We start from the raw sequence: 22,184 nt of genomic DNA, 5'->3' as shown, positions 1-22,184 counted from the left end.
CGGGGGCGGCGACGGCGCGGCGGGAGACGGCGTCGGCGGCGGCGGAGACGGCGGCGGCGGAGACGGCGGCGGTGGAGACGGCGGCGGCGGCAGCGGCGAGGGCGGGGGCGGCAGCGGCGGCGGTGGAGACGGCGGCGGCGGCAGCGGCGAAGGTGGCGGCAGCGGCAGCGGCGACGGCGGGGGCGGCGACGGCGGCGGCGGCTGGAGTGGCGGCATCGGTGGCGGCGACGAGGGCGGCGGAAAGGGTGGTGGCGGCGAGGGCGGCGGTGGCGAGGGCGCGGGAGAGGGTGGCGGCGGCGGGAGCGAGGGTGGGGATGGGGGCGGCGGTGCGGGCGGCGTCGAAGGCCTTGGCGAGGGCGGCGGAAACGAGGGCGGTGAGGGCGGTGAGGGCGGCGGTGGGTATGCTGGCGGCAACGGCGGCAGCGAGGGCGGCGGCGACGGCGGTGGCGAGGGCGGCGGCGAGGTTGGCGGCGAGGTTGGCGGCGACGAGGGCGGAGGTGGCGAGGGCGGCGAGGATGGTGGTGGCGAGGGCGGCGAGGATGGTGGCGGCGAGGGCGGAGGTGGCGAGGTTGGTGGCGATGAGGGTGGGGGTGGCGAGGGTGAGGGCGGCGATGGTGGGACCGGCGGAGAGAGTGGCGGCGGCGGCGGAGACGGCGGAGGCGGCGGCGGCGGAGGGCTTGGCAGTGGCAGGATGGGTGGCTGGGACCGCCACTGGGCTGGCTGGGAGAAGAGCTGCAAAGAGACGCAGACGCAGAGCATGTCAAGATTCAAAGGCTGTGTGGACGTCTCCTCGGAGTTTTGTTGTAAAATTCTCCTCAGTCACAGGCCAGGCGACCTAGATCTATCGCTACTCTAGTAGCCCTACACTCGCATTCAGAGAGAGATTTTAGAAAACCAACAACAAATCACGACTCTCACAGTGATTTGGGCTCGGCAGCTTGTTTGTCAGCCCTCAGCCGAACGAACGAAGCTGGGGCCGGTCCCGTAGCCGAGAGAGCCCGCGCCGATGAGTTCGACGCGGTCGGGGGGGCCTGCGGAGAGGCCAGCGAGGTGGCGATCGCTGTACTTCATGGCGCCCTCAAAGTGGGGCTGGCTGACTGACTCGCCAGAGGTCGGTACTCTGGACGACCCATAGGATGCCACGAACGAATGCCTGGGGAGGAGAGGGAGGCGAGGCCAGAGGCAGGCTCAGCTGCTCTCGGGTGATCTCACTTTGGTGGCTGAAGGACCCGATGGTCCTGTCACATTCTATTATTGCCGCTGGAAACACGGAGACAATGAGAGAGAGAGAGACTCTCGCGCGTGCGAGACAATTAAGGTCAATGAAGTAAGTAAGTAAGTAGAAGATGACGGTACGCTGGAGCGACACACAGACACACACACTCACAAGACACTCAGCCAGCTGGGCTGCCACACCCCGACAAACACAAATCCCGAGTGAGCGTACGGCACTACGCTACTCGGGGCCACGCCCCCCCTGTCGCCCCCCCAGGCAGCACCCAAGGTGCAAGCGCACACAAACGAAACAACAGCAGGAACAAGACAAACAAAGGCGACAGGGGCACGTAAGTGAGGCTAGAGCAGTCCAGACTGCCCCGCCTCTAGCAAACTCGCCGGCCGCAAGGCACGAGAGAGCATGTGTGTTGGGTCGTGTGTCTATGGACGTTCTCCTCACAGGCCAGCGACCTATCGCTAGCCCTACACTCGCATTCATCATCGATGGCAGTGCAGATGATTGACCTCAGCACCAGACCTGGCTGGCGGTGCGCGACTCGAGGTGCGTGTGCTGAATCTAGGCCGCACGCCGCCGTGGCACTATGTATGACTTGGATTGGCGTGCGGCCGCAGCCTGCGCGCCCGCCCGGTAAGCTCGACGGCGCGCGCGTGTCAGCGAGAAAGTTTGCCCGACGAGGACGGTTGGGCCGACGGTACCGTGTCGCGCGCCGGCGACGGCTGCGGCGAGGTGTGGTGGGCCGGTGGGCGTCGAGGCGCCGCATCGAGGCGAGGTTAGTAGGTGCGAGTCACGCGAGGCTCATGAGCCGAGTCGTCAGCCACACACGCCCTCGCTCACCTATTCGGAGTGAGGGCCGTGGCCCCAAGTGACCCACCTCGTACACTCTAGAGGGTGCGGGCGGGGTAGCAGGCAGGAGCACCAGGAGCAGCAGCAGCAGCAGGAGCAGCAGCAGCAGCCGCCGCCGCCGCCGCCGCCGCCGCCGCCGCCGCCGCCGCCGCCGCCGCCGCCGCCGCCGCCGCCGCCGCCGCAGCAGCAGCAGCAGCAGCAGAGGAGCAGCGCCGCCGCGCCGCAGCCGCCGCCCGCGTGCCGCCGCCCGCCCGTGTCGCGTGTGTGTGCTGCTGGTGCTGCAGCCGCCTCCGCCACCGCCGCCCGCCTCCGCAGCGCCCTCGCGTCCGCGGACAAAGCAGTCATATATCAGGAGCTGCTCTTCCAAAGCGCACAAGACTTGCAAGATCCCCGTCGGAATACAGCCACGAAAGAGGAAAAAAAAGTACGCAGTCCGCTTATAACCGCCAAAAGCAGGCTGGGCCGGTCGACAGCCGCCCTGCCAGGTACGAGTACGAGAGCTGCCGCGTGAATGCCGCCCGCGCCGCCGATGCGCCCCGAGGCCAGTGGCACGGTCGCCGAGAACCAGTCCGGGCGTGCAAGCTTAAAGGTTTCCGGCCCATGCCCACGTCTCCACCCACCACCCGCCGCCCACGGCCCACCGCCCGCCGCCCGCCGAGCGCAGCCCACCGCCCGCCGACCGCCGCCGCCGACCGCCACGCCGCCTCCCGCCCCACCACAACGTTCGCAGGGAAAGGGCGCCGGGCCCTACAAGGTGGACGGCGGCAAGGAGCTCTTCGAGGTCGAGCGCATCCTCGACACCCGCCACCGCGGTGCCAGCGGCCCCGAGTACCTTGTCTCTTGGGTGGGATACGCTCGCGCTGACGACTCGTGCGCCGCCGCCTAGATGCACGCATATGCGCCACCCCCAAGTATGATGTGCTCCTCAGCGGAGACGCCTTCACACCACAAGGGATTGCGTCTCAACCCCCCGACTCCCCTGCGCGCAAGGTGGGAGCCCGCCGCCAACCTCGCCCTCGCCAGCGGAAAAGTGCGCGAGTTTGAGCGCGCGAGGGTGGAGTCGCGGGCGGCGCACCAGGCGGCGCCGAGGCCGCGGGTGATGGCGGAGCGCGTCGTGGGCGCGATCCAGGAGTACTACGTCGACCGCGAGGCCAGCGGCGAGGCGGTGGCGGGCGCCTGGCTGCGTGCGAGCGAGGTGGAGGGCGGCCTCGTCGCGGCATTTTGGGAGCGCGAGGTTGCACAGACGGACCCGCGAGCGAGCCGCGGCGGGCGCCGCACCCCCGCACCCCTGCCAGCGCCCTCTCCCTCTCCGCCCGCCCTCCCCGCCGTCTCGCCCGCCGCCACGTCGAGCGGCGAAGCGGCGGACAAGTCGACGCAGCCGCGCGTGCGCAAGGCGCCGCGCCGGGCCCCGCAGAAGCCGCGCACGGCGGGAGGCGACAAGGAGGCGGCAGAGATGCTGCTCGGAATGGCGCAGGGCGGACAGGCGGCTGGTGGGGAGCACGGCGGGCAGGCGCCGGCGCAGGCCGCCGAGGAGGAGGTGGAGGTGGAGGAGAGGGAGGTGGAGGAGAGGGACGTGGTAGTCCTCGACCCGCCGCCCAGCGCGGCCGGCCCCTCCGGCCGCCCCGCCCCGCAGAGCTGCAAGGATAAGGCGCTGGCGGCGGTTCCGCGGGCGGCTGGCACGGCGCAGGCGGCGGCCAAGCCTCAGCGCGTCACCTCCGGCTCTGTGCAAGGCGTCCGCCTCGGCGGCGCGGCAAAGGCGCGCGGACGCTGATCTCGGCTGGTCTCGGCTGGTCTCGGCTGGTCTCGGCTGGTCTCGGCTGGTCTCGGCTGATCTCGGCTGGTCTCGGCTGATCTCGGCTGATCTCGGCTCTTCTGCGCGAGGCTCAGGTGCGGCGGGGGGCGAGGGAGGGCCACGTCACGTCGTACCTCGCGCCGCACTTCCGCGCGCGCTGGGCCGCCACCGAGCAGGACGAACGGCGCGACGAGGCAGCTCAAGCGTCCGCCTCGAGAGTGTGTACGCGGTGGATTAAAGCACGTGACACGTTCACGGCGCGTCGGATAGGAGATCACCTTTGCGGCGCTGCAGCCCCTGCTGCTCAAGCCGCTGCTCTGGACGACGGCCGCGGCGAGGGCCGCGCCTTCACTGTCCGGCGAGGGAGGTCGGGAGGAGGTGCTCGTGGCCAAGGCGGAGCCTGTCGTCGTGGCGGAGCCGTGGGGAGCGGCGAGGCTCGCGCCCTGCGCTCTGCTCGGGGCGGCACTCTCTCCCATGTTCCACTGCGCCCCGCCTGCGAGGAGTGGCGACGCGGCCAACGGCGGTGGCGGCGGGCGGCGGCTAGGCGCGGCGGGCAGCAAGAGGAGGGTGAGTGGCAGCGCGCGGGACGGCGGCCAGCCCAAGCGCATGCGCGGCGGGAACACCGCGACGGGCTGGACGGTCGAGGAGGACCTCGCGCTGCTGGCGGGCGTGCGGCGGTACGGGACGCAGTTCCCGCTCGTCGCTGCGGAGATGCCGCCGCCCCCGAGCGGAAAGCAGCGCACGCCGGACGCGGTGCGCAACCGCCTCCAACGGCTTCAGAGCGACCAAGAGCTCCGAAAGGCTTTGGATCAGCGCAAGGCATCGGAGCGAGTGGCGGTGGATGCGCTTCTGGCCGCCCAGTCCCCCCCGCCCGGCGCGGCCAGCTGCGGCAGCCTCGGCCCGCAGCACGGCGCTCTGACTGAGGCGAGGCCGACGCGCTGCATCCGCGGCTCCGAGCACGGCCGCGCCAAGTGGAGCGCCGAGGAGGACGCGCTCATTGAGCAGGCCCACAGCCTCCACGGCGGGCAGTGGCGCCGCATCGCCGCCCAGCTGCCCGGCCGGTCCGACTCCTCGGTCCGCAACCGCTGGGTGCGCACGCCTCCCGAGGCGCGGCGCGCGTGCGTGACACAAGCCCATCCATGTCCATGTCCATGTGCATGTCACGTATAGGTGCGCCTTAACGACGAGCGGCGCGAGCAGGCCGCGCCCGCCTCGCACCGCTCGTTCATCTGCGAGCGCCCGCCCCCCAGCACCTCCCTGCTGCCCCCCGATTTGTCTGCGCTGGCGGGACGCGTCGCCTCTGGCATCGATGTGTATTCGGCAGTCTAACCCGGAAGAGGGTGGCGTCGACATGGGCGTCGACGAGCCCATGTGCGCGGTGCTTCTATCACACACCCCTGCGCGGCACAGCATCGGCGCGTGCGTGTGCATCCCTGCACCAATAGAGATCATGGTCGCCGCGCGCATGTGTGTTCATACGGTGGTCGGGGGATCTGGGCGAGGGTTGTGGCGGGTTCTCTCTGCATGTGTAACGTACACGGCTCTCTATGGCGCATTGTAATTTACACGTCAAACCTGTAAACGTACGAGCACAGTCTCTCACCTCGCCTTAGAAAATTGTCAAGTGGCCAGACTGTTGATCAGGGCCACTCCACGGGCTATCCAGTGTGATGACGGCTGATCCGTCGGCAGCCGCATGAACATGACGAAGTTGGTGGAATGGCCGGTGGTGGAGAGCGTCCCGCGCCGCGCTGTCGTCCGGTAGACCGGGCACTCATAGTGGGGGTAGGTGGACAGCTTGTCCGACTGCACTGGCAGCAGCTGGACGTAAGTCATTGGGCTGAATAGCACCTTGGGTTGCGACTCCTCGAGCTGGACCTTCTCGTCGCCCATCCGCGCACCCTCGACGAAGAGACCGCTCGTGTGCACGCCGTCCTCAGGCTTGGCCGTTGGAGCCTCCCAGAAAAAGTGAAAGTCAAACTCGACGGTGTCGATGGGCAGCGTGTATTTTCGGGCGTAGTTTTGCAGCGCGCCAGTCATAAAGGCCTGCACGAAGAAGAAGTGCGGCATGGGATAGCAGACGGGGTTGCCCTCCTCAAGCCACGTCGAAAAGAACTCAAGCCGTTCGAGGAGCTCCGTGACGTAGGCAGAGAGGGGCTTGAGCGAGGGATATGACACCTTGGCCCACGACTCCGGCACCTGGTTGACAAACATGGCGCTCGCAATCGACTCGAGGTCGGCGCTCATCACGACGAGCCCCTTGAGCGCTTTGCCCAGTTCGAGAAGCGAGCTCCTGATCTTGGAGGTGAGCTTGTTGAAGCGCTGCAGTTCCTGTCTTAGCACGGTGTTCATCGACTCGGAGTATACCACAGGGTACCGCCGCGCCGCAACCTCCATGTCAAAGTTGCTCGGGAGCTTGCCCAGGATCTCGCCGGAGATTTCGGCGACCACGTCATCGGTCGACTTGCCACCGCCACCGCCACCGCCACCGCTCTGCGCCTGGGTGAGTAGCATGGTCTTGAGCATCAGGTCCACCTCGCCCAGATCCTTTGTGATGTCGGCATTCTCGTGCAACCCAAACACCTCTGGTTTGGCGACAGGCGGCCACTGCCGAATGTACTCGACCGTCGCCTCGTGCGAGTCAAGCGCATCGGTCGGAACCACGTACATGCCCGACGCCGAGAGGCGGTACCCATCCTCCAGAATCTGCGGGCAGTAGATGTTCAGCACCGCTGTGACGAGCGTGCGGCGGTCCTTGTCATCCGTCACCCTGCCGCCATAGTTGCACTCGGCGGTGAGGTAGTTGAGCGCTGCAAGCGGTGTCTCGTCATAGCTGTCGAGGAACATCTGCAGCTGTCGCACAGAGATGCGCAGGTCGCTCTCGTTGAACTCGTACGGGATGTTCCAGCCGAGCGGGCCGTACTTGCGCCGCTCCTGCAGCCAGGCGTGGAGGAAGCAAAGGCCAAAGAGCATCCGGCGCCACTGTGGCTGTTTCTGGCAGCGGTCGAAAAACTCTGGGTCCGAGATGGGATCGGCGAGGTAGGACTGGATCATGTTTGCGCGCAGCCCCTTTGGCGGCTCGTTCGTCATCTTGACGCCGTTCTGCAAGATGAGGACGGGGAAGTGCGGCGACGGGTACGACGTGAGCCAAAGCCGAAAGTTCTTGTGCACCTTCTTCGGGTCCATCTCCTCCACCAGCCGCTCGAGGGTGATCATCCATGACACGTAGAGGTGGCAGTTTTGCAGCACGATCCAGTAGCCCTCCTTTTGCCCCGACGCCACCAACTGCTCGGCGTGCGGCCCCTGCCCCTGGCCGAGCGAGATCGAGTCCACCTTTCTCCCCTTCGACTCCGCAAACTTCAGCAGCGAGAGCATCGGGTCGACGCCGGGCGAGAGGATGAAGATGAGTGGCGTCGTGCTGCTCGAGTCCTGAAACGTGCCCTCCAGATCAAACGGCGGCGGCTCGATATATCTCTGGCCGAGCTCACCAGCCACAAACTGGGAGATGCCGGGCACCAGCTTGTCGAGGCGCAAGGTGCGGAGCACGAGCAACTTCTGGAAGGCACTCATGCTCTGCACGTACTCGGGCAAGCAGTCGTAGGCCAGATGCGGCTCCGGGTGCTCGAGGAAGGCCCGGTACGCCTCCCCGTTCTCAGCTATCTTGGCGGGCAGCTCACTGAAGGCGGGCAGCTGCGCCACCGTCAGGACAGACTCCCAGAGCTTGTCATCCAGCCAGGGTTGCGGGTTGCGTGGCGCCTTGTCGGCGTTGAGCAGCACGCCGCCGGTGAGCAGCTGACGCCACTCGTCTGCATCCAGCCGGTCGTACCCCATCAGCAGCGCCGCGCAAAGCAGCATCGAGAAGGAGAGCTTGTCCCTTTCGAACAGCGAGCGGCAAATGTTGCGGTACAAAAAGTCCTGGAAGAAGCTGTTGAGGTTCTCCAGCCGCACGGGCAGGTCGGCGGAGGGCTCAGAGTCGGCGATCGCACGCACAAAGAGGTTGATGAACCACTCGAGAGAGTACTGGTACATGGGGTCGATGTCCGCGAGCGAGGCGATGCAGAAAAAGAGCAGAGACGTGCGGTACGCCACCGGCTTGTACCCAGCGCGCGCCTCGTCAATCTTGATCTCGGTCTCCTCAGCCACCTGCTGCTTCTCCGAGATCTCGTTCCCGAGCGTCTTTGCGGCGGTGAGGATGTTGATGGCGGTGGCGTCCTCCAGGATCGAGCCTCCCTCGCCCGATGAGAGCACCTCGAGGATCTGGTCCTCGATCTCCTTCAGCTGCTTCTTGTTCGCCGCGGCCTCGAGCACGAGCCGCGACTTCTCCTCCGCGAGGTCCGGCCGCTCCTGTGAGACGACGATGCCAAGTAGCTGGTCCTCGAGGCCCGCAGGCGTGATCATGAAGTTGAGAAGCGTCACCTTGACCTGCAGCTCGGGCAGGTAGTGCGGGTTGCGCAGCTTGGACGTGATGTAGAACTTGAACTCGCGCGAGTACTCAATGGTGGCGTCGCCCAGCCGGATGCACTCGACCCCGCCCTGTTTGAATGTCTGCTTGACCAACAGTGGCTCGAGTGCCGGGTCGAGCGCCTCGAGCACATTCTCGCAGAGCACGGGCTTGCCAAACTGGATGGCATTCTCGAGAGTGCGGAGGTAGTCGGACTGCGTGAGCTTGATGACCAGAAGGCCCGCCTCGGCCTCCTTCTTGCGGATCCACTTGTTGGCCTGGCCCTGTGGGTCGATCATGAGTGGCCAGCGCCGCGCGACGGAGATGATGATGCCGTTGTCGATCGAGAAGGAGTCGGTCGGAAGCCCCTGCAGGTTCCAGCCGCGAATCGCCACCGGGTCGCCCACGATCTCCTGCAGGTCGAACCGCTCCGACATGGGCACCTGCTTCTCGTCGCAAAGGCGCTGCCAGCCCGCGATGGCCTCGCGCCGGAAGGGGATGGTGAAGGGGCCGAGGTACGCGATGACGGCCGACGAGAGGAGCACGTCGCCGACGAGCCGGTCGTACTTTGGCCCGAGCGACGCTGAAATCTCGCCCCAGCGCTGCTTCTCGCCGCCCAGCCCGCTCATGAGCTTCTCCGCGCGCTCCAGCTTGGCGTTGCAGTCCTCGTACTTTGCCTCGAGCTCCTCCTTTGTCTGGGCGAGCTCCTTCAGCTTGTCCTCCATCGCCGCCAGCTTGTCCATGACCTCCTTGAGTTCAGCCTGCTTGACGGACAGCCCCGCCATCGCCTCCGCATACTCCGCCTCTGCCTCCTTCAGTTTTTCCTTCTTGGGCGCCACGACCTTTGCCACGCGATCGTAGATCTCCATCGCGCGCACCCACTTGCACAAGCCCTCGCAAGCCGACGACGCCTTTGCGATCTTCTCCGGCAGGAAGTCGTCGTTGGTGCAGTATTGCTCTCGGATCACCTTGATGATCTTGGGCGGGATGTTGTCCTTGTCGTACGACTTGAGCGAGTCGACAAAGGCCTTGGAGTCCATCAGCAGCTTCTTGCCGGGGCCAAAGTAGTCGAGCAAGCTCTTCGCTGGGTTGTCGGGGTCCTTCACCTTGTCCGGCTTCACGTCCTTCATCACGCAGATCGCCTCGAGCGTGAGCTTGACTCCGGCCGGAGGCGAGCCCATGTTTTTGACCAGGTCAATGTCGGCCTTCTTGATCGTGTCGAGCGCCTTGATGGCAGAGTTGAGTGCCGGGATGGCTTCGGCGAGGTCCGCCTCGCACTCCTCCTTCATGCCCTTTGCTCGCATGGCAACCTCATTGGTCGCGGCCTCCTCCGCCTGCACAACCTCCTTCTTGGGCTCGATCACCTCCTTGACCTCCTTGTCGATCTGGACCTGCATCGTCTCGGTCTCCTCCTTGGCGACCACCAGCTTAGGCTTGAGGTCCGTCAGCTCTTCCTGCATCTTGACGACCGCCTCAGCGGCGCCGTTCAGCTGATCAAGCCCATTGTCGTAGCGTCGCCGCACCAGATCGACCTCTCTGCGCTTCTCAGCCAGCACAGTCTGGAAGGTCTGTATGAGCTCGAGGTACGAGGTCGGCGTCACGTAGGCCATGCGTCGCTCCTCGCGCCCGAACTTTTCCGCCAGGTCGCGGGTCTGAATCTGGAACGTCTTGCACATCTCGACCACGGACGAGCGCACGTCCGTTTCCATCTCCACCTCTTCGAGAAAGGTCGAGGCCACCGCGTCGAGGGCGTCGGCCGGCCAGGCGCGGAACCAGTCGATGGTGCAGCAGTTGATGAGGGAGGGGAACATGCGCAGGCGGCGTCGGAAGGCGTCGCCGATCGGCGACATGGCCAGGCAGATGTGCAAAAGGTCGCGACAGCGCTCGACAAAGTACGCAAACATAGTGGTCATGGAGCCGTCGCCCTCACGTTCGTTTTGGCGCGCGGCCTCGCGCACGCCGTCGCAGATCTGCGCCTTCTCGTCGGCGGGGAAGAGGTTGGGCACCTCGCCGGCGTTGAGCAGGCCGTTGATGTCCTCGAGGTAGGCCTCATCTTTCACCTATTTTGAGTTTGCACCCGCGTGAGCGCGTACACTGGCGTGGGCGGGCAGGCGTAGGCAGCGGAGGGCGAGGAGCGCGTCTGGGGCAGGAAGATTGTGCCTGCGTGTCGGCAAAGAGGAAGACTGTGCCCTTGCCCTGCATGCCGGCCAGCCGGAGCACCGCCTTGAGATCTTCGCGCCAGTCGGCCATCGAGTAGGATTTGGACACCTCGATCGTGAAGACATCCATGTCACAGATGTAGGCCGCCAGCCGCGTGGCCGACTGTCGACCGGAGCCGCCGACGCCAGCGAGCAGCACATTGCCGCGGGGCATCTGCAGCACGCGTGATATACGGCAGACGTGCTCCATTGCAAACAGGAAGAGCACGAGCTTCATAGGCTTGGACGAGACGGCGTTGTAGTCGTCGAGGAACGTGCTCATGGTGCTCTGTAGCCCCTCGGTCGATTCGACCCGACGGTAGGTGCGTTTTCCCTTGGGTACAGCGAAGTTGCAGTAGATGAGGCGGCGCAGCGAGTCATCGTCGACGTCGCCGGTCGATCCGAGAGGCAGGCCGCGCTCCTCGAAGAGCTTGCTCACCGGCTGCTGGAAGTGCTTGGTGCAGAGGCCGACCAGCATCTCGCGGAACCACGCGCAGTCGTCCATGTCGGTGAGGCGGTCGTAGAAGACTCGGTTGAGCTCATGGCACCATGCCATAATCATGTCAGACGGGCCGGTGTAGTCCTCAACGTTTGTGAGGAGCAGGCCTTGCACCACGCGCGCGACGTCGCGAAGGTTGAAGGTGTAGTGCGACTTTGAGGGCGTCGGCAGCAGGTTCGCGATCGACTCCTTGTACGCGTCGATGGTTGCGCCGACCACTGAGGTCGCCATCCGCATGTAGTCAGCTCCAAATTGCTCCTTTCGCAGCCACCACTCTAAGATGGTCTGAAAGATGCGTTGCATCGACGCGTCGTCAAACGCGGTGTAGGCTATGATGTTGAAGTGGCGCATGTAACGCGGCGTGACTGGGTTGCGCCCGCCGCCCGGTGGGCCCATCGCCGCGACAAAGGTGAGGTCTACGATCTTGCGGAAGGAGTTCTCCTTGCGGTCGAACCACCCTCCATGGTCCATCCACTGGCGGAGGAGCTCGATCGGCGGCTGGGCGCCGTACACCTCGAGGGACGGCATGTTGAGGTCGTCGACAAACACTGCCAGCCGGCGGCCGAGCGGCGGACCAAACACCCCCTTGCGCCGCTTGTCTACCTTGGCGTCGATGATGTCCTGCGCCTGATTGGCCGACGTCTGCGCCGAGAAGTTGACAAAGGCAGACGACCACTGCTCCGCCGGCAGCGAGAGGATATGCCGCTGGACGTACGCCGTCTTACCGGTCCCCGTCGGGCCGACGTAGAGGAGCGGCCGGTTGTAGTCAAGCAGCGTATGGAGGAGTGCGGTGTAGCGCGCCGTGTCGAGTGTGGGCACGATGATCGACGAGAACTCGGCCGTCGGCGAGATCTGAGACTCCTCCCTCGTGATTGTCTCCATCCAAGGCTTCCAGGTGTGCTTCGCCTGGTCAAAGACATACTCGAAGCACGTCGCCTCCGCAGGGAGGAAGGAGCCCCACCGCGCCGCCTCGCCAAAGGTGCCGTCCACCTGCTCGTAGCCCACTGGGGGCTGGCCTGCGGCCACCTGGCGCAGAAACGCGTCGAACTTTGGCCGCGACGCGCCATCGATGATGCCTGCTATAGCCCAGACGAGCGCAAAGAGGAACAAGTTCTCCAGCCAGAGCTCCAATCGTTGGCCAATCTCGGCTGCCCGGGCCTCGTCATTCAGCGCCGGAAAGAGGAGGGCCTCCATCAGCGTAATAAGCGAACGCACGCGATTCACCTCGTCAGTCATCGGAATCCCCACCGAGAGCATAGACTTGCACTCCTTGACGACGAATCGCGTGCACGGTGGGACCAGCCATCCAAACAGGTTCCGCAGCTTGTCTGCAAAGGGCTTGGCGGGCTCAGGGAGCGTGTTGAGCCACGATGTGAGCAGCGGCTCCCAGCCGATTTGCGATGGCTCGACGTACACCTGTGGCGCGGGGGGGCGGCGATGGGGACGGGCGTGGCCACCGCGGCCGCGGCAATGTGGGCAGCGGGCGCGAGTCGGACCATGCCGCAGCGCGAGACGGTGGCCGGCGAGGCTACGGCCAGGTCTTGGACCTCGAAAATCATCGACATGTTGGAGGACATGGCAATCATCTCGCCCGACATGAGGCAGAGCTTCTTGTTGTCGTCCAGCACCGTGTTCATGTTTTCGATCCAGATGGCGTCGACGGGTCCGTCCAGCAACACCCACTGCCGGTCGGAGATGCCGTGCAGCTTCTCTTGCTGCGCCGCGCCTCGGTACGTCACGGCGAGGACGCCGTCGGACCACTCGTGTGTAACCGGGTCGAACTGTCCGTACAGCTGCCCCATCGTGATCGACTTTGGGTTGAGCACGTGGCAGCTCACCGCCTCCTCCTTGGCGCCGCGCGCTTTCATCTCTGTGAGCGCCGCAGCGAGCGTACGGTACATGGACGTCTTGGCGCCGTAAGAGTAGCCGACGATCATCACTCTTGGTTGAACGGCGCGAGGCATGACTCATCCACGCCCGAGCGTACGTACTCGTCGAAGCGCGCTTGAAGCACCTCGGTGTCGGTGATGTGCTCCCGGCGTAGCGTCCCCTTGAACGGGCTACTGTCCCCCTCTGGCTCAGCATCGGCCCTCTGCCGCGCATTTGGCGACCCGGCTGGCGAGCCACCCGGCGGAGACGGAGCCTCGAGCGGCGACAGCAGCGGCCGGCAGGACAGGCCGGGCGCCCAGCCCTTGCGCCTTCGCGGAGGCGAGAGGACGCGGGCCGCATCAAGCTGCGCAGCGTCCTGCTCGGAGGGCTGCCGGTAGTTGCGGCCAATGCGCTGCGACGGCGTCGAGAATCGGTCGTCGTCTCCAAATGCGGCGGCCTGCGTCCACTGCGAATCGTCGAGCAGCGTGGCGTACGCGTCCTCCTGTGCCGAAAGCGTCACGAGCGGCGGCCGCCGGAAGGGCGACGGCGGATCCATGCCTCGGCATCGATCGCGTAACAGACGGGCGCGCGGGCTCTCGAGGTCTCGCGGGCCACTGGTGAAACAAAGGGTGCACAACCCTGTCAGGGTTCGGGCTCCCAGCCGTCTGGGGTCGTAGTTCGCGCTGAGGGGGGGGGCGGGGTAGGTAGGTTGGCAGGAGGGGTTTGAGGTGCCACAGGCCTCCACTGGATAGGTAGGTAGGGGCCGCGAGCGCTTTCGCGCCCATAGGCGCAGGCAGGGAGGGGCTCGAGCGGCGTGTCGTGCGGTCGCTAATGAGTGAATCATACTCGAGGGGTGCTGCGCGTCCTGGATAATCGCCCGAGGTCGCAGCTTTCCGCTGTCCTCGCGCAGCTTGGGGAGGGTCAGTCAGGCATGGCGCGGCCACGAGCGAGAAGCGCGGCTAAACAGGCCGTGCCAGGCCACGAGGCGGCCGTCCCGGGTTGACACATAGGTAGGTACGGGCGGGCCTGAAAAGCTGAATCCACGCGAGCCGAAGGTTGGCCTTTATACGGTTTTCTCGCCCAGTACTAACTACTATGTATCTATATTCTTTTTCCGTATTCTTTCCGTATTCTTGTCCCAAACAGGGTCTATATTCTCGAATGTGCCAAGAATACAGCTCCAAATCGGGCCTATATTCTCAAATATGAACGGCAGGGCGCGGCCGTCCGCAGCGGCGGGCCGATGTTGCGCGCGGAGCGGAGCGCGCGCCGCTGGCCGCAACCGGCTGAGCTGCTGGCGGCGGCAGACGGCGACGGCGACGGCGACGGAGGCGAGGGAGGGAGCGGCCTCGGCGGCCTCGGCGGCGGCGGCGGCCTCGGCGGCGACGGTGACAACGATGGCGACGACGACGATGAGGGCGAGGGGCCGGAGGACAAGGGGCGGAGGCGGGCCGATGCGTCGGGAGAGGCGAGCGGCGACGCGAGCGGCGAGGGGGAGGAGGAGGAGGAGGAGGAGGGGGAGGAGGGGGAGGGGGAGGGGGAGGGGGAGGGCGGCATCGTCGAGCAGCTGCAGGGGATGATCTCGGGCCTGATCTCGGAGATCGAGCGGCAGGTCGCGCGCGAGCCTCGCCCCAAGCGCGGCTCGGCCGGCAACTCGAGCGAGGTGGCCACAGTCCACTCCGCCGCAGCTTCCCGCGCCGTCGGAGCCGCGTCCACGACACGCCCCCGGGACGGCCCCTCGCAGGCGCCCGTCCACTTCCGGATCTACACGTCCAAGCCGCCCTTCCCGGGCGGGCTGCCGCCGCCGATCGGCTTGCCCTTCATGCCCGGCGGGGCCTGAGCCGGGCCCGAGGCGTGTCGACTCGACCCGTGGAGGAGGAGCCGTCGGCACTTGATGATAGGCGGGCCCACGGCCGGCGAGGACGAGGAGGGGGGGTGGAGGGCGTCCCTTCACACGCCGCTTCTCCGTGAGCAGGCGGCCCCTCGGGCGGCGACGACGAGGACGGCGAGGTTCCCACCCTCGAGCGGCGGCTGCGCGCCGCAGGCCTGCCCGCAGAGGCGGAGGAGGTGGTGACACGCGAGCTGCGGCGGCTGCGCCGGATGTCGCCGATGCACTCCGAGTACTCGACGCTCGTCGACTACCTCGAGTGGATGGCGGAGCTGCCTTGGGCGCCGCCCGAGTCGCCGCAGCCGCCGGTGCCGCTCTCGCAGGCGCGCGCGCAGCTTGAGGAGGACCACTACGCGATGGACAAGGTGCCAGCAACGCACCCTCGGGGGAAGCACTCATGACGGAGGTATTGCCGGTATTGAGTGTGAGTTATGAATGGACAAGGTCAAGCAGCGCATCCTCGAGTTCCTCGCCGTCTGCCACTTGCGCGGAGACACCAAGGGGTCCATCCTCTGCATGCTCGGCCCGCCCGGCATCGGCACGACCTCGCGCGGCTAGTGTCGGTCGGGCCTCTTCCTAGAAGCTTCCCGGACCCGTCCTCGAACCGTCCTCTCAGGCAAGACGTCGCTCGGCAAGTCGGTGGCCGCGGCGCTCGGCCGCCCGTTCCACCGCGTCTCCGTGGGAGGCAGCCGCTGCCCAAGGCGGGGAGGGGCTTGCTGGGCACGCGGGCCCCAACGCTGCGGCTGCCCTCTGTCGCGCAGGCATCCACTCCGAGGCGGAGGTGCGAGGCCACCGGAGGACGTACGTCGGCGCGCTGCCCGGCCTCATCCTGCAGGCGGTCAAGAAGTGCGGCGCCGCGAACTGCGTCATCATGCTCGACGAGGTGGACAAGCTCGGTCGCAACTCGTACAACGGCGACCCGTCCTCCGCGCTGCTCGAGGTCCTCGACCCCGAGCAGAACGGCGCTTTCCGCGACCACTTCCTGGCGGTGCCCTTCAACCTGTCGCAGGCGGCCCTTCGCCTCGCCTCCGCAGACGACGGAGGAATGCACGGCCCAGTGAGGTGCCCGTCGCCCCGTCACAGGTCCTCTTCATCGCAACCGCCAACGAGATGGAGGGCATTCCTCGCCCGCTGCGCGACCGCATGGAGGCGACCGACGCTCACCAGCGCACGGACGGACCACACACGCCCCGCTGGCCACGCCCGGGACATGTCCGTGACATGTCCGTGACGCGTCCCGCACAGGTGATCGAGCTGACCGGCTACACCGTCGACGACAAGGTCGCCATCGCCGCGCGCCACCTGCTGCCGAAGCAGGTCGCGCTGCACGGCCTCTCGCCCGGCCAGCTCTCGCTCGGCGAGGAGGAGCTCGACCACCTCATCTCGGGCTACACGCGCGAGGCCAGCCTTGCCGAGATGCGACGAGATGCGCCGAGAATGCCACGCCGAGATGCGCCGAGATGCGCTGCGATGGTTCCCATCGTGGGCGCCACCCGCCTGCGCCGGCCCCCCTCCCCGCCCGTCAAGTCTTTGCCTCCCGCCCGCTTCCCGCAGGCCGGCGTGCGCGAGCTCGAGCGCAAGCTGGGCGCCGTTTGCCGCGCGATCGCAGCAAACGTCTGCGAGGCAGGCGAGGCGGCCACCGAGGCGGCGACGGCGGCGGCGGCGCCGATCGCGCTGAGCGTGGCGGACATCGAGCGGGTGCTCGGTCCGCCTCGCTTCGAGCCGCGGCGTGACGTTGCGCGGCGCATCACGAAGCCCGGCATCGCGCTCGGGCTCGCCGCGACCGTGTTTGGGGGCGAGACGCTCTTTGTGGAGGTGGAGCAGGTGGCGGGCAAGGGGGCGGTGCAGATGACGGGCAACATCAAGGAGGTGATGCAGGAGAGCGTCAAGGCGGCGCTCACGTGGATCCGCGCAAACGTGGCCGAGCTCGGCCTGGCCAAGACCGCCTCCGAGGCTCTCCTCAACACCACCGACCTGCACATCCACTTCCCCGAGGGCGCGACGCCAAAGGATGGCCCCTCGGCCGGCGTCACAATCACCACCGCGCTGACGTCCCTCCTCACCGGCCGCCTCGTGCGCAACGACGTGGCGATGACGGGCGAGATCACTCTGCGCGGGCTGGTCCTCCCCGTCGGCGGCATCAAGGAGAAGGTTGTCGCCGCGCACCGCGCCGGCGTCCGCACCGTGCTGCTGCCGCAGGCCAACGAGAAGGACCTACGCGAGCTGCCGCAAAAGGTGCTCGACGAGAGACACGTCCCCCAGACACCTCGCACGCAACTCGTTGGGCTTCCCCGAGAACACCCCGCCCCCCCCCCCCTCCCCCGTCCCTCCCCGCCGCACCAGGTCCTCGAAGAGATGCAGTTCGAGCTCGTCTCGGACGTGCGCGAGGTCATCCGCGCCGCCCTCGTCCCCGCCGACGTCACCGAGGCCGAGGCGGCGGGCAGCGCTAGCGGCGACGGCAGCGAGCCGGCCACCGACGACGGGCGGCAAGTTCCCCTGTCGCACCCGCTGCCGAGCGTACCCACCGGGGTGCCTTGACTCTCGCGGCAAAGTGGGCGACGGAGCCCGGCGCGCCGCCGCAACGGCGAGTCACGGCGAGGGCCTCGTGCCCGCGAGCGCGGGCTCGAGTGCCGCGGCCGAGCCCTCGACAGTCGGAGGCGCGTTGGGCGCAAGAGACGGCTCGCACCATGTACAAATCCTCTCTCTCCTCTCTCTCCCGCTCCCTCGCATTGGACACTTGCGGGGAGCGCTTTTGTGGTGTGAGGGAGTGGGGCGTGGTGTGCACACGCTCTGCCCCCGCGCGCGCACGAATGGGCGGCGTGATATCTATGTGTGTGCGGTTGTACAAGAAGCCCCGAGGCCGAGCGTGAAAAGAACAGCCTTTCGAATTTCGAAAACCGGAAAAGGCGGCTGGCGGGGTAAAGGGCTACGGCTTTTAAGGGGGGAGAGGATTGGAGGATTGGAGGATACCTTTTAATCTTACCATCCGTGATTACCCAACCAGAGCAACCCTCACACCCTCCCGCACATCACACACCCCTCGTGGCCGTTCTTCAGTCTGCGGCCAGGGCGCGCTGCACCGGGCCAACCTGCGGCCGTCGCTACGAGCGGCGGGGCTCAACGCGGGGCAGCGCGCCGACGACGTCGAATGCGCCGCTGTGGCATCGCGGCGCCGACGACCTGGCTCAGAGGATGACCCCGGGTAAGCGTTCCCGTGCCTCGACAATTGCCGCTGGTAGGCGCGCCGCGCCGAACCATGGCGGGCGCGCCGCGGCCGCGCGCAACCTTCGTCACACTGCCAACCGCGCGCGGCCGTCGACCGGCAAGCACACGCCTCGACTCGGACACAGTGTTCCGGGGGCAAGGGAGAGGGGCTGGCTCCTAGCCCGAGGGGAGAGCTTCCGAGACCCACTACAAGACCACGCACGCATCATCCCGCGGCCTGGCGGTCGGCGGGATTGCAATCAGTCTTCGCGTGCCGCCTGTCGTTCGCTCGGGCGCCTTGGGCGTCGGGGTGGCGAGCAGGGGACGCAGCTCTGAGCGCCCAGCGACGCGTGCCGGATGGAGTCCGGCCGCGGGTGACTAGGGAAGTTGGCTCAGGATGTGTGGCAGTCAGTCTGGCTGAGTGTCTTGTCTTGTGGTTCTGTGTGTCCATCCTGTGTGACCGTCATCGCCCGTCTAGCGTCCACCCATACCGCGTCGGTGTCCCAGTCGTTGGTCGGACTGTGTTTCGCCTTCCCATCAATCAAGCAACCCTCTCAGAGTCTCTCTCCGTGTGTTGTGTGTACGGGTCCGTTCCACTGCACACTTCCCGAGACACTGCTAGTAACACTGCACACACGAGACACAGTGTGTGCGGCACACACAGACCTCAGGAGATCCCCGCAATCTGTGTGTAATATCTCGTTTGTGCACATTGTGTGGGCTTTGTGCACAGGGCGGTGTAGGCGGTAGTGCTAGTGGGGCCCCGCCCCCCGCAAGCCGCGGTACTGTCCTATAAATAATAAATAAAACGGACACCTCTACTCGGAGCATGACTCGGAGATGGGTAAAAGGGGGTACTGTCTACGGGAACGTGCACACACGTATTCTATGGGAGGTATGTGTGTATTGATCAGCGCCGTGATCACCCCTACTCAACGCCTCCAAGCTGCTCGGTCATCACGTCGATGCAGTCCCCGTCCTCCAGCTCAAGCATTCTCGGGGTTTGGTGCGAGTTCACGCGCTCCCCATCGAACAGGAACCGCAGCGTGCTCCTCGACGAATCACCGATGCCGCGCGTGTGGCAGTACTGGTCCATCATCGGGGCAAGACTGTTGTCCATCTCGACGATGTACGCGTCCTCCCGGCCGTCCTGGTCAACTACCTTCACGGCTATGGTGCAGCCCATGCCGCCGCTGCTAGAGCCCGACGTCGAGAGGTTGAGAATGCGCTTCCGCATCTGTATGCCGCGTCCGACGCCCGGGGGCAGCGACAGGCTGCCCCGTGACGCAATTTCCCACGCATCTAGGTGGTCCGTCAAGAAGGAGTGCAGCCCGTGCAGCTTTTCGTCGAAGTGTGCGTCCTCGTCGAGCTTCTCCAGCGACACACAGCCGCTCTCGTCAGCAAAGGCATCAAGATCCTCGTCGTAGTGGACGACGGGGTCTCCTTGGACTTTCGCTGCGTCGGCGAGCGGCTTGAGGTGCTCGAGCTTGCCGCAGCACACGATCCGCGCAGCAATCGGGTCGAAGTGGAGGTTGATGATCTGTACAATGTCCTCCAGAGCGACATAGCTTTCGTCGCTGACCGCGCGCAACAAGAGTCCCGTGGTGCCCGACTCGCCAACCTTGCGCGCGCGCACTAGAAGCTGCTCGATGACTTGCGTCCGCAACCGGGGCGCGTGCAGCGCTGCGAACGGGATCGCCCGATGCACGTCGGGAAGGAGTGATGCAATGTGCTGTTGCTTCGCTTTGAGGGCGGCAACCAGGCCGGGCCACTCAAGCCAGCGGACTCGGCTCTCGTAGATCGGCTCCGCAGCAAATATGGGCGATTCCCTGCCGTGTGTGACGCTAGACTGGACCACCTCACCAGGCTGGCATGGAGTGACGAACATATTTTTCACGTCGTCCTTGGTCACCTTCTGCCGCTGAGCAGGCCTGGCTGCCTCCTCCGTCTCTGCCTCCTCATACCCTGTGACTTTGAAGAAGCGAACAACAATCCAGCCAATTTTGGGATCCTCATCGGAGCAACGCGCGAGCGCACGTTCTCCGGGCGGGAGAGTGTGATCGAAGCGAAACGAGTAGGCCTCGTCGCGGTTCTTGGTGTAGCCCTCGATATCGTACGACCGGTCGCCGCGCTCCCGAATCGGACCCCAGGTGAAGGCGTGATCCCAGGTGTTCTGGTCGACAGGCGGCGGTGTTTCTCCCTGGTCGACGAAGACATAGCCGCCAAAGTCTCCTGTCGCGGCGTTCCCAAACATGTTGGTGCACTCAACAACAAATGGCTCACCAGGAGCTGCGGCATAGTATCGGGTTTGGCCTCGGATGCCGTTCTTCATGCCGGTATCACAGAAGACAGGATGCAGCGGTTGCTTCGCCCCGGACGGGAGGCGCAGCTTGATGCTTGCGCTGAACGAACTCACAGGCGCAGTGGGCTGCCGGTGAAAGGATTCCTTTGACATATGTGACAGCTGACAACCGCCCCCCGCCCGCAGTCCTTCCGTTCCCGCGCGATCTGTGCTGAATCCTCGAGACCGCAACGATTTTTTTGTAACGCTGTGCGAGGGTTTCGGAGCCAGAGCCACTTTTTTCTTAGGTTCCTCATGCCAGTTTCGGAGGGCAAACTACCCTGCCCGGCCCCTAGAGCTTGCAAGATGGGTGAAGTTCTTGTTGTTGGCACCTCGCTGCTTGTAAGCATAATCGACGTTTCCCACGTTCATTCATAGGCGTGAGCACGCCAGCGCAGCAACTCCGGGGCCTTGGTGTGTCCGCACCCTCGATGCTGCAAAAGTTCCCTGCCGATTCCCCGTATTTTGGGTCGTCCTTGAAGTACTTGTTCCAGATCTGGATGGAAGGGGCGGGCGGGGGGAGCTTGAGGAGATAGGGAAGGAGGGAGGAGAGGCAGCGGGTGCGGCGGCGGTGGCGGGCGGCAGCGCCGGCGGGCGCGGCGGCGGCGGCGGGCGCGGTGGCGGCGGCGGGCGCGGCGGCGGCGGCGGGCGAGTCCCAGAGTGGTAAGGGGGGAGAGGAGGCGTGTTTCGGCAGACCTGAATGATCTTGTGGAAGACCAACGAGCGTACTTGGGCTCAATGCGCATCCCTCCGTACTCCATCGGCGCGATGTCCGTGTCCTTGTTGTTGGGCCGTGTCACTGGTCCGTATGCGCCTGTCTGGAAGGCGGAGACGACGAGGCGCCCGCCCACAACCTCTCGTCCTGTGCATTATCGTGATTAAAAACATCTTTCATACGGGAACAGAGCGGTCTGACCAAAACAGAAAAGCGCTACTGTGAGGCCAGTCTGAGTTGTGAGTGTCCCCGACTCCCGCGTCGCAGCCGTATCGCCCCAGAGAGATCGTGTTGCAGAGAACGCTGACGACAGGCTGACGATGGACCGCACATCCAGGAGCTTAAACTGCTCCTGCCGCCACCAGGGGTCGAGCGAGCGCCCCGTTGCCTCAGGGCGCGGGTCGTAAAAGACGCAAACGCCGATCGCACGCAGCCGGGACGCAGGGCGGGCGCCACGGCGGGTGTGGAGAAGCGGCCGCTACTCCGTGCGGCGTGTGCACGCGGTAGGAGCCTCAGAGGAGGACGAGGCCAATCTCGTTGGCCACGACCGTGGGGCACCTCCAGTTGTACAGGTAGTACTGCAGGTGCCCATCTCCGATGCCGAACTTGAGCTCCTGCGCCGCGGCGGAGGGGGGAGTCCGGCCGCGGAGGGGGAGGACGAGGGGCCGCCGCCGCCGGGCAGCAGAGGTGCCGCGGTCTGCGAGGCTCCCCGGGCAGGAGGTCGAGGAGGAGAGAGGGGCGGGGAGAGGTGTGTGTCCGGGGCGCGGGTCGGGGGGCTTGCCTTGAGCAGGCTGTCGTTGTCGAGGATGTCGAGCGCGTTGAAGACGTCAAACTCGTGCCTCTTCGCGAGGACGAGCGCCTGCGGGACGAGTCGTGCGGCGTGAGCGGTCGTCCTCCATGGCCAGCGGCGGCTTGGCGAGGGGCGAGCGCGTCGCTGATCAGCTGCTGGACCGGCGTCTTGTTCGCGAAGTAGTAGTAGCAGTAGGCCGCGTGCAGCTTGGTGTGCTTCTCGTGCTTGAGCACCGACGAGGGGAGCGAGTAGAAGGAGAACATGTCCGTCACCTTCCCTTCTCGCCATCCTGAGGGCCCGGGGGCCCCCGCCCCGGGTTGTCAAAATGGCGGGTTGGCCTAAGGCCGTTTTCCCAAAATTTTTTGGA

General features: G+C 66.0%; 4 protein-coding genes across 4 annotated transcripts in view; 1 reads left to right on the top strand and 3 right to left on the bottom strand.

The window, feature by feature from the left end:
- Positions 1-5,492: 5,492 nt before the first annotated feature.
- Positions 5,493-11,892, bottom strand: EMIHUDRAFT_65110 (hypothetical protein; the record flags this gene model as incomplete). Its single annotated transcript, XM_005774710.1, has 2 exons — positions 5,493-10,373; positions 10,498-11,892. The coding sequence occupies 2 exons, from the start codon at positions 11,890-11,892 to the stop codon at positions 5,493-5,495; spliced, it is 6,276 nt and encodes a 2,091-aa protein (XP_005774767.1).
- Positions 11,893-14,424: 2,532 nt separating this feature from the next.
- Positions 14,425-17,640, top strand: EMIHUDRAFT_450768 (ATP-dependent protease La). Its single transcript, XM_005774709.1, has 10 exons — positions 14,425-14,542; positions 14,624-14,708; positions 14,855-15,132; positions 15,212-15,305; positions 15,384-15,452; positions 15,529-15,824; positions 16,013-16,084; positions 16,322-16,381; positions 16,463-17,002; positions 17,111-17,640. Exons 1-10 carry the CDS (start codon positions 14,456-14,458, stop codon positions 17,303-17,305), a joined length of 1,776 nt encoding a protein of 591 aa, XP_005774766.1. The 5' UTR covers positions 14,425-14,455; the 3' UTR covers positions 17,306-17,640.
- A 1,259-nt stretch (positions 17,641-18,899) lies between these two features.
- Positions 18,900-19,157, bottom strand: EMIHUDRAFT_65130 (hypothetical protein; the record flags this gene model as incomplete). The annotated part of the gene is made up of 1 exon (XM_005774708.1): positions 18,900-19,157. One exon carries the CDS (start codon positions 19,155-19,157, stop codon positions 18,900-18,902), a length of 258 nt encoding a protein of 85 aa, XP_005774765.1.
- Positions 19,158-21,170: 2,013 nt separating this feature from the next.
- EMIHUDRAFT_450767 (hypothetical protein) overlaps positions 21,171-22,184 on the bottom strand; it is a 2,413-nt gene continuing 1,399 nt past the window's right edge. Inside the window, exons 2-4 of the mRNA XM_005774707.1 lie at positions 21,979-22,089; positions 21,809-21,886; positions 21,171-21,641 (exon numbers count right to left, since the gene is read on the bottom strand). Of these exons, the coding sequence (XP_005774764.1) occupies positions 21,540-21,641; positions 21,809-21,886; positions 21,979-22,089 (291 nt within the window). The 3' untranslated portion in view covers positions 21,171-21,539. The remainder of the gene's footprint in view (positions 21,642-21,808; positions 21,887-21,978; positions 22,090-22,184) is intronic.

This window comes from Emiliania huxleyi (genome assembly GCF_000372725.1).
Source record: "Emiliania huxleyi CCMP1516 unplaced genomic scaffold EMIHUscaffold_31, whole genome shotgun sequence".
Lineage (NCBI taxonomy): Eukaryota > Haptophyta > Isochrysidales > Noelaerhabdaceae > Emiliania > Emiliania huxleyi.
This window is presented reverse-complemented; position numbering and strand designations above follow the sequence as displayed.

Excerpts from the sequence above, each read along its gene's own strand:
- EMIHUDRAFT_450768 (XM_005774709.1), top strand. The coding sequence starts at position 14,456 with ATGATCTCGGGCCTGATCTCGGAGATCGAGCGGCAGGTCGCGCGCGAG. Across the intron at positions 16,382-16,462 it reads GCCGCGCGATCGCAGCAAAC|CGGGTGCTCGGTCCGCCTCG; the intron begins GTCTGCGAGGCA and ends GCGGACATCGAG. Across the intron at positions 17,003-17,110 it reads TACGCGAGCTGCCGCAAAAG|GTCCTCGAAGAGATGCAGTT; the intron begins GTGCTCGACGAG and ends CCGCCGCACCAG.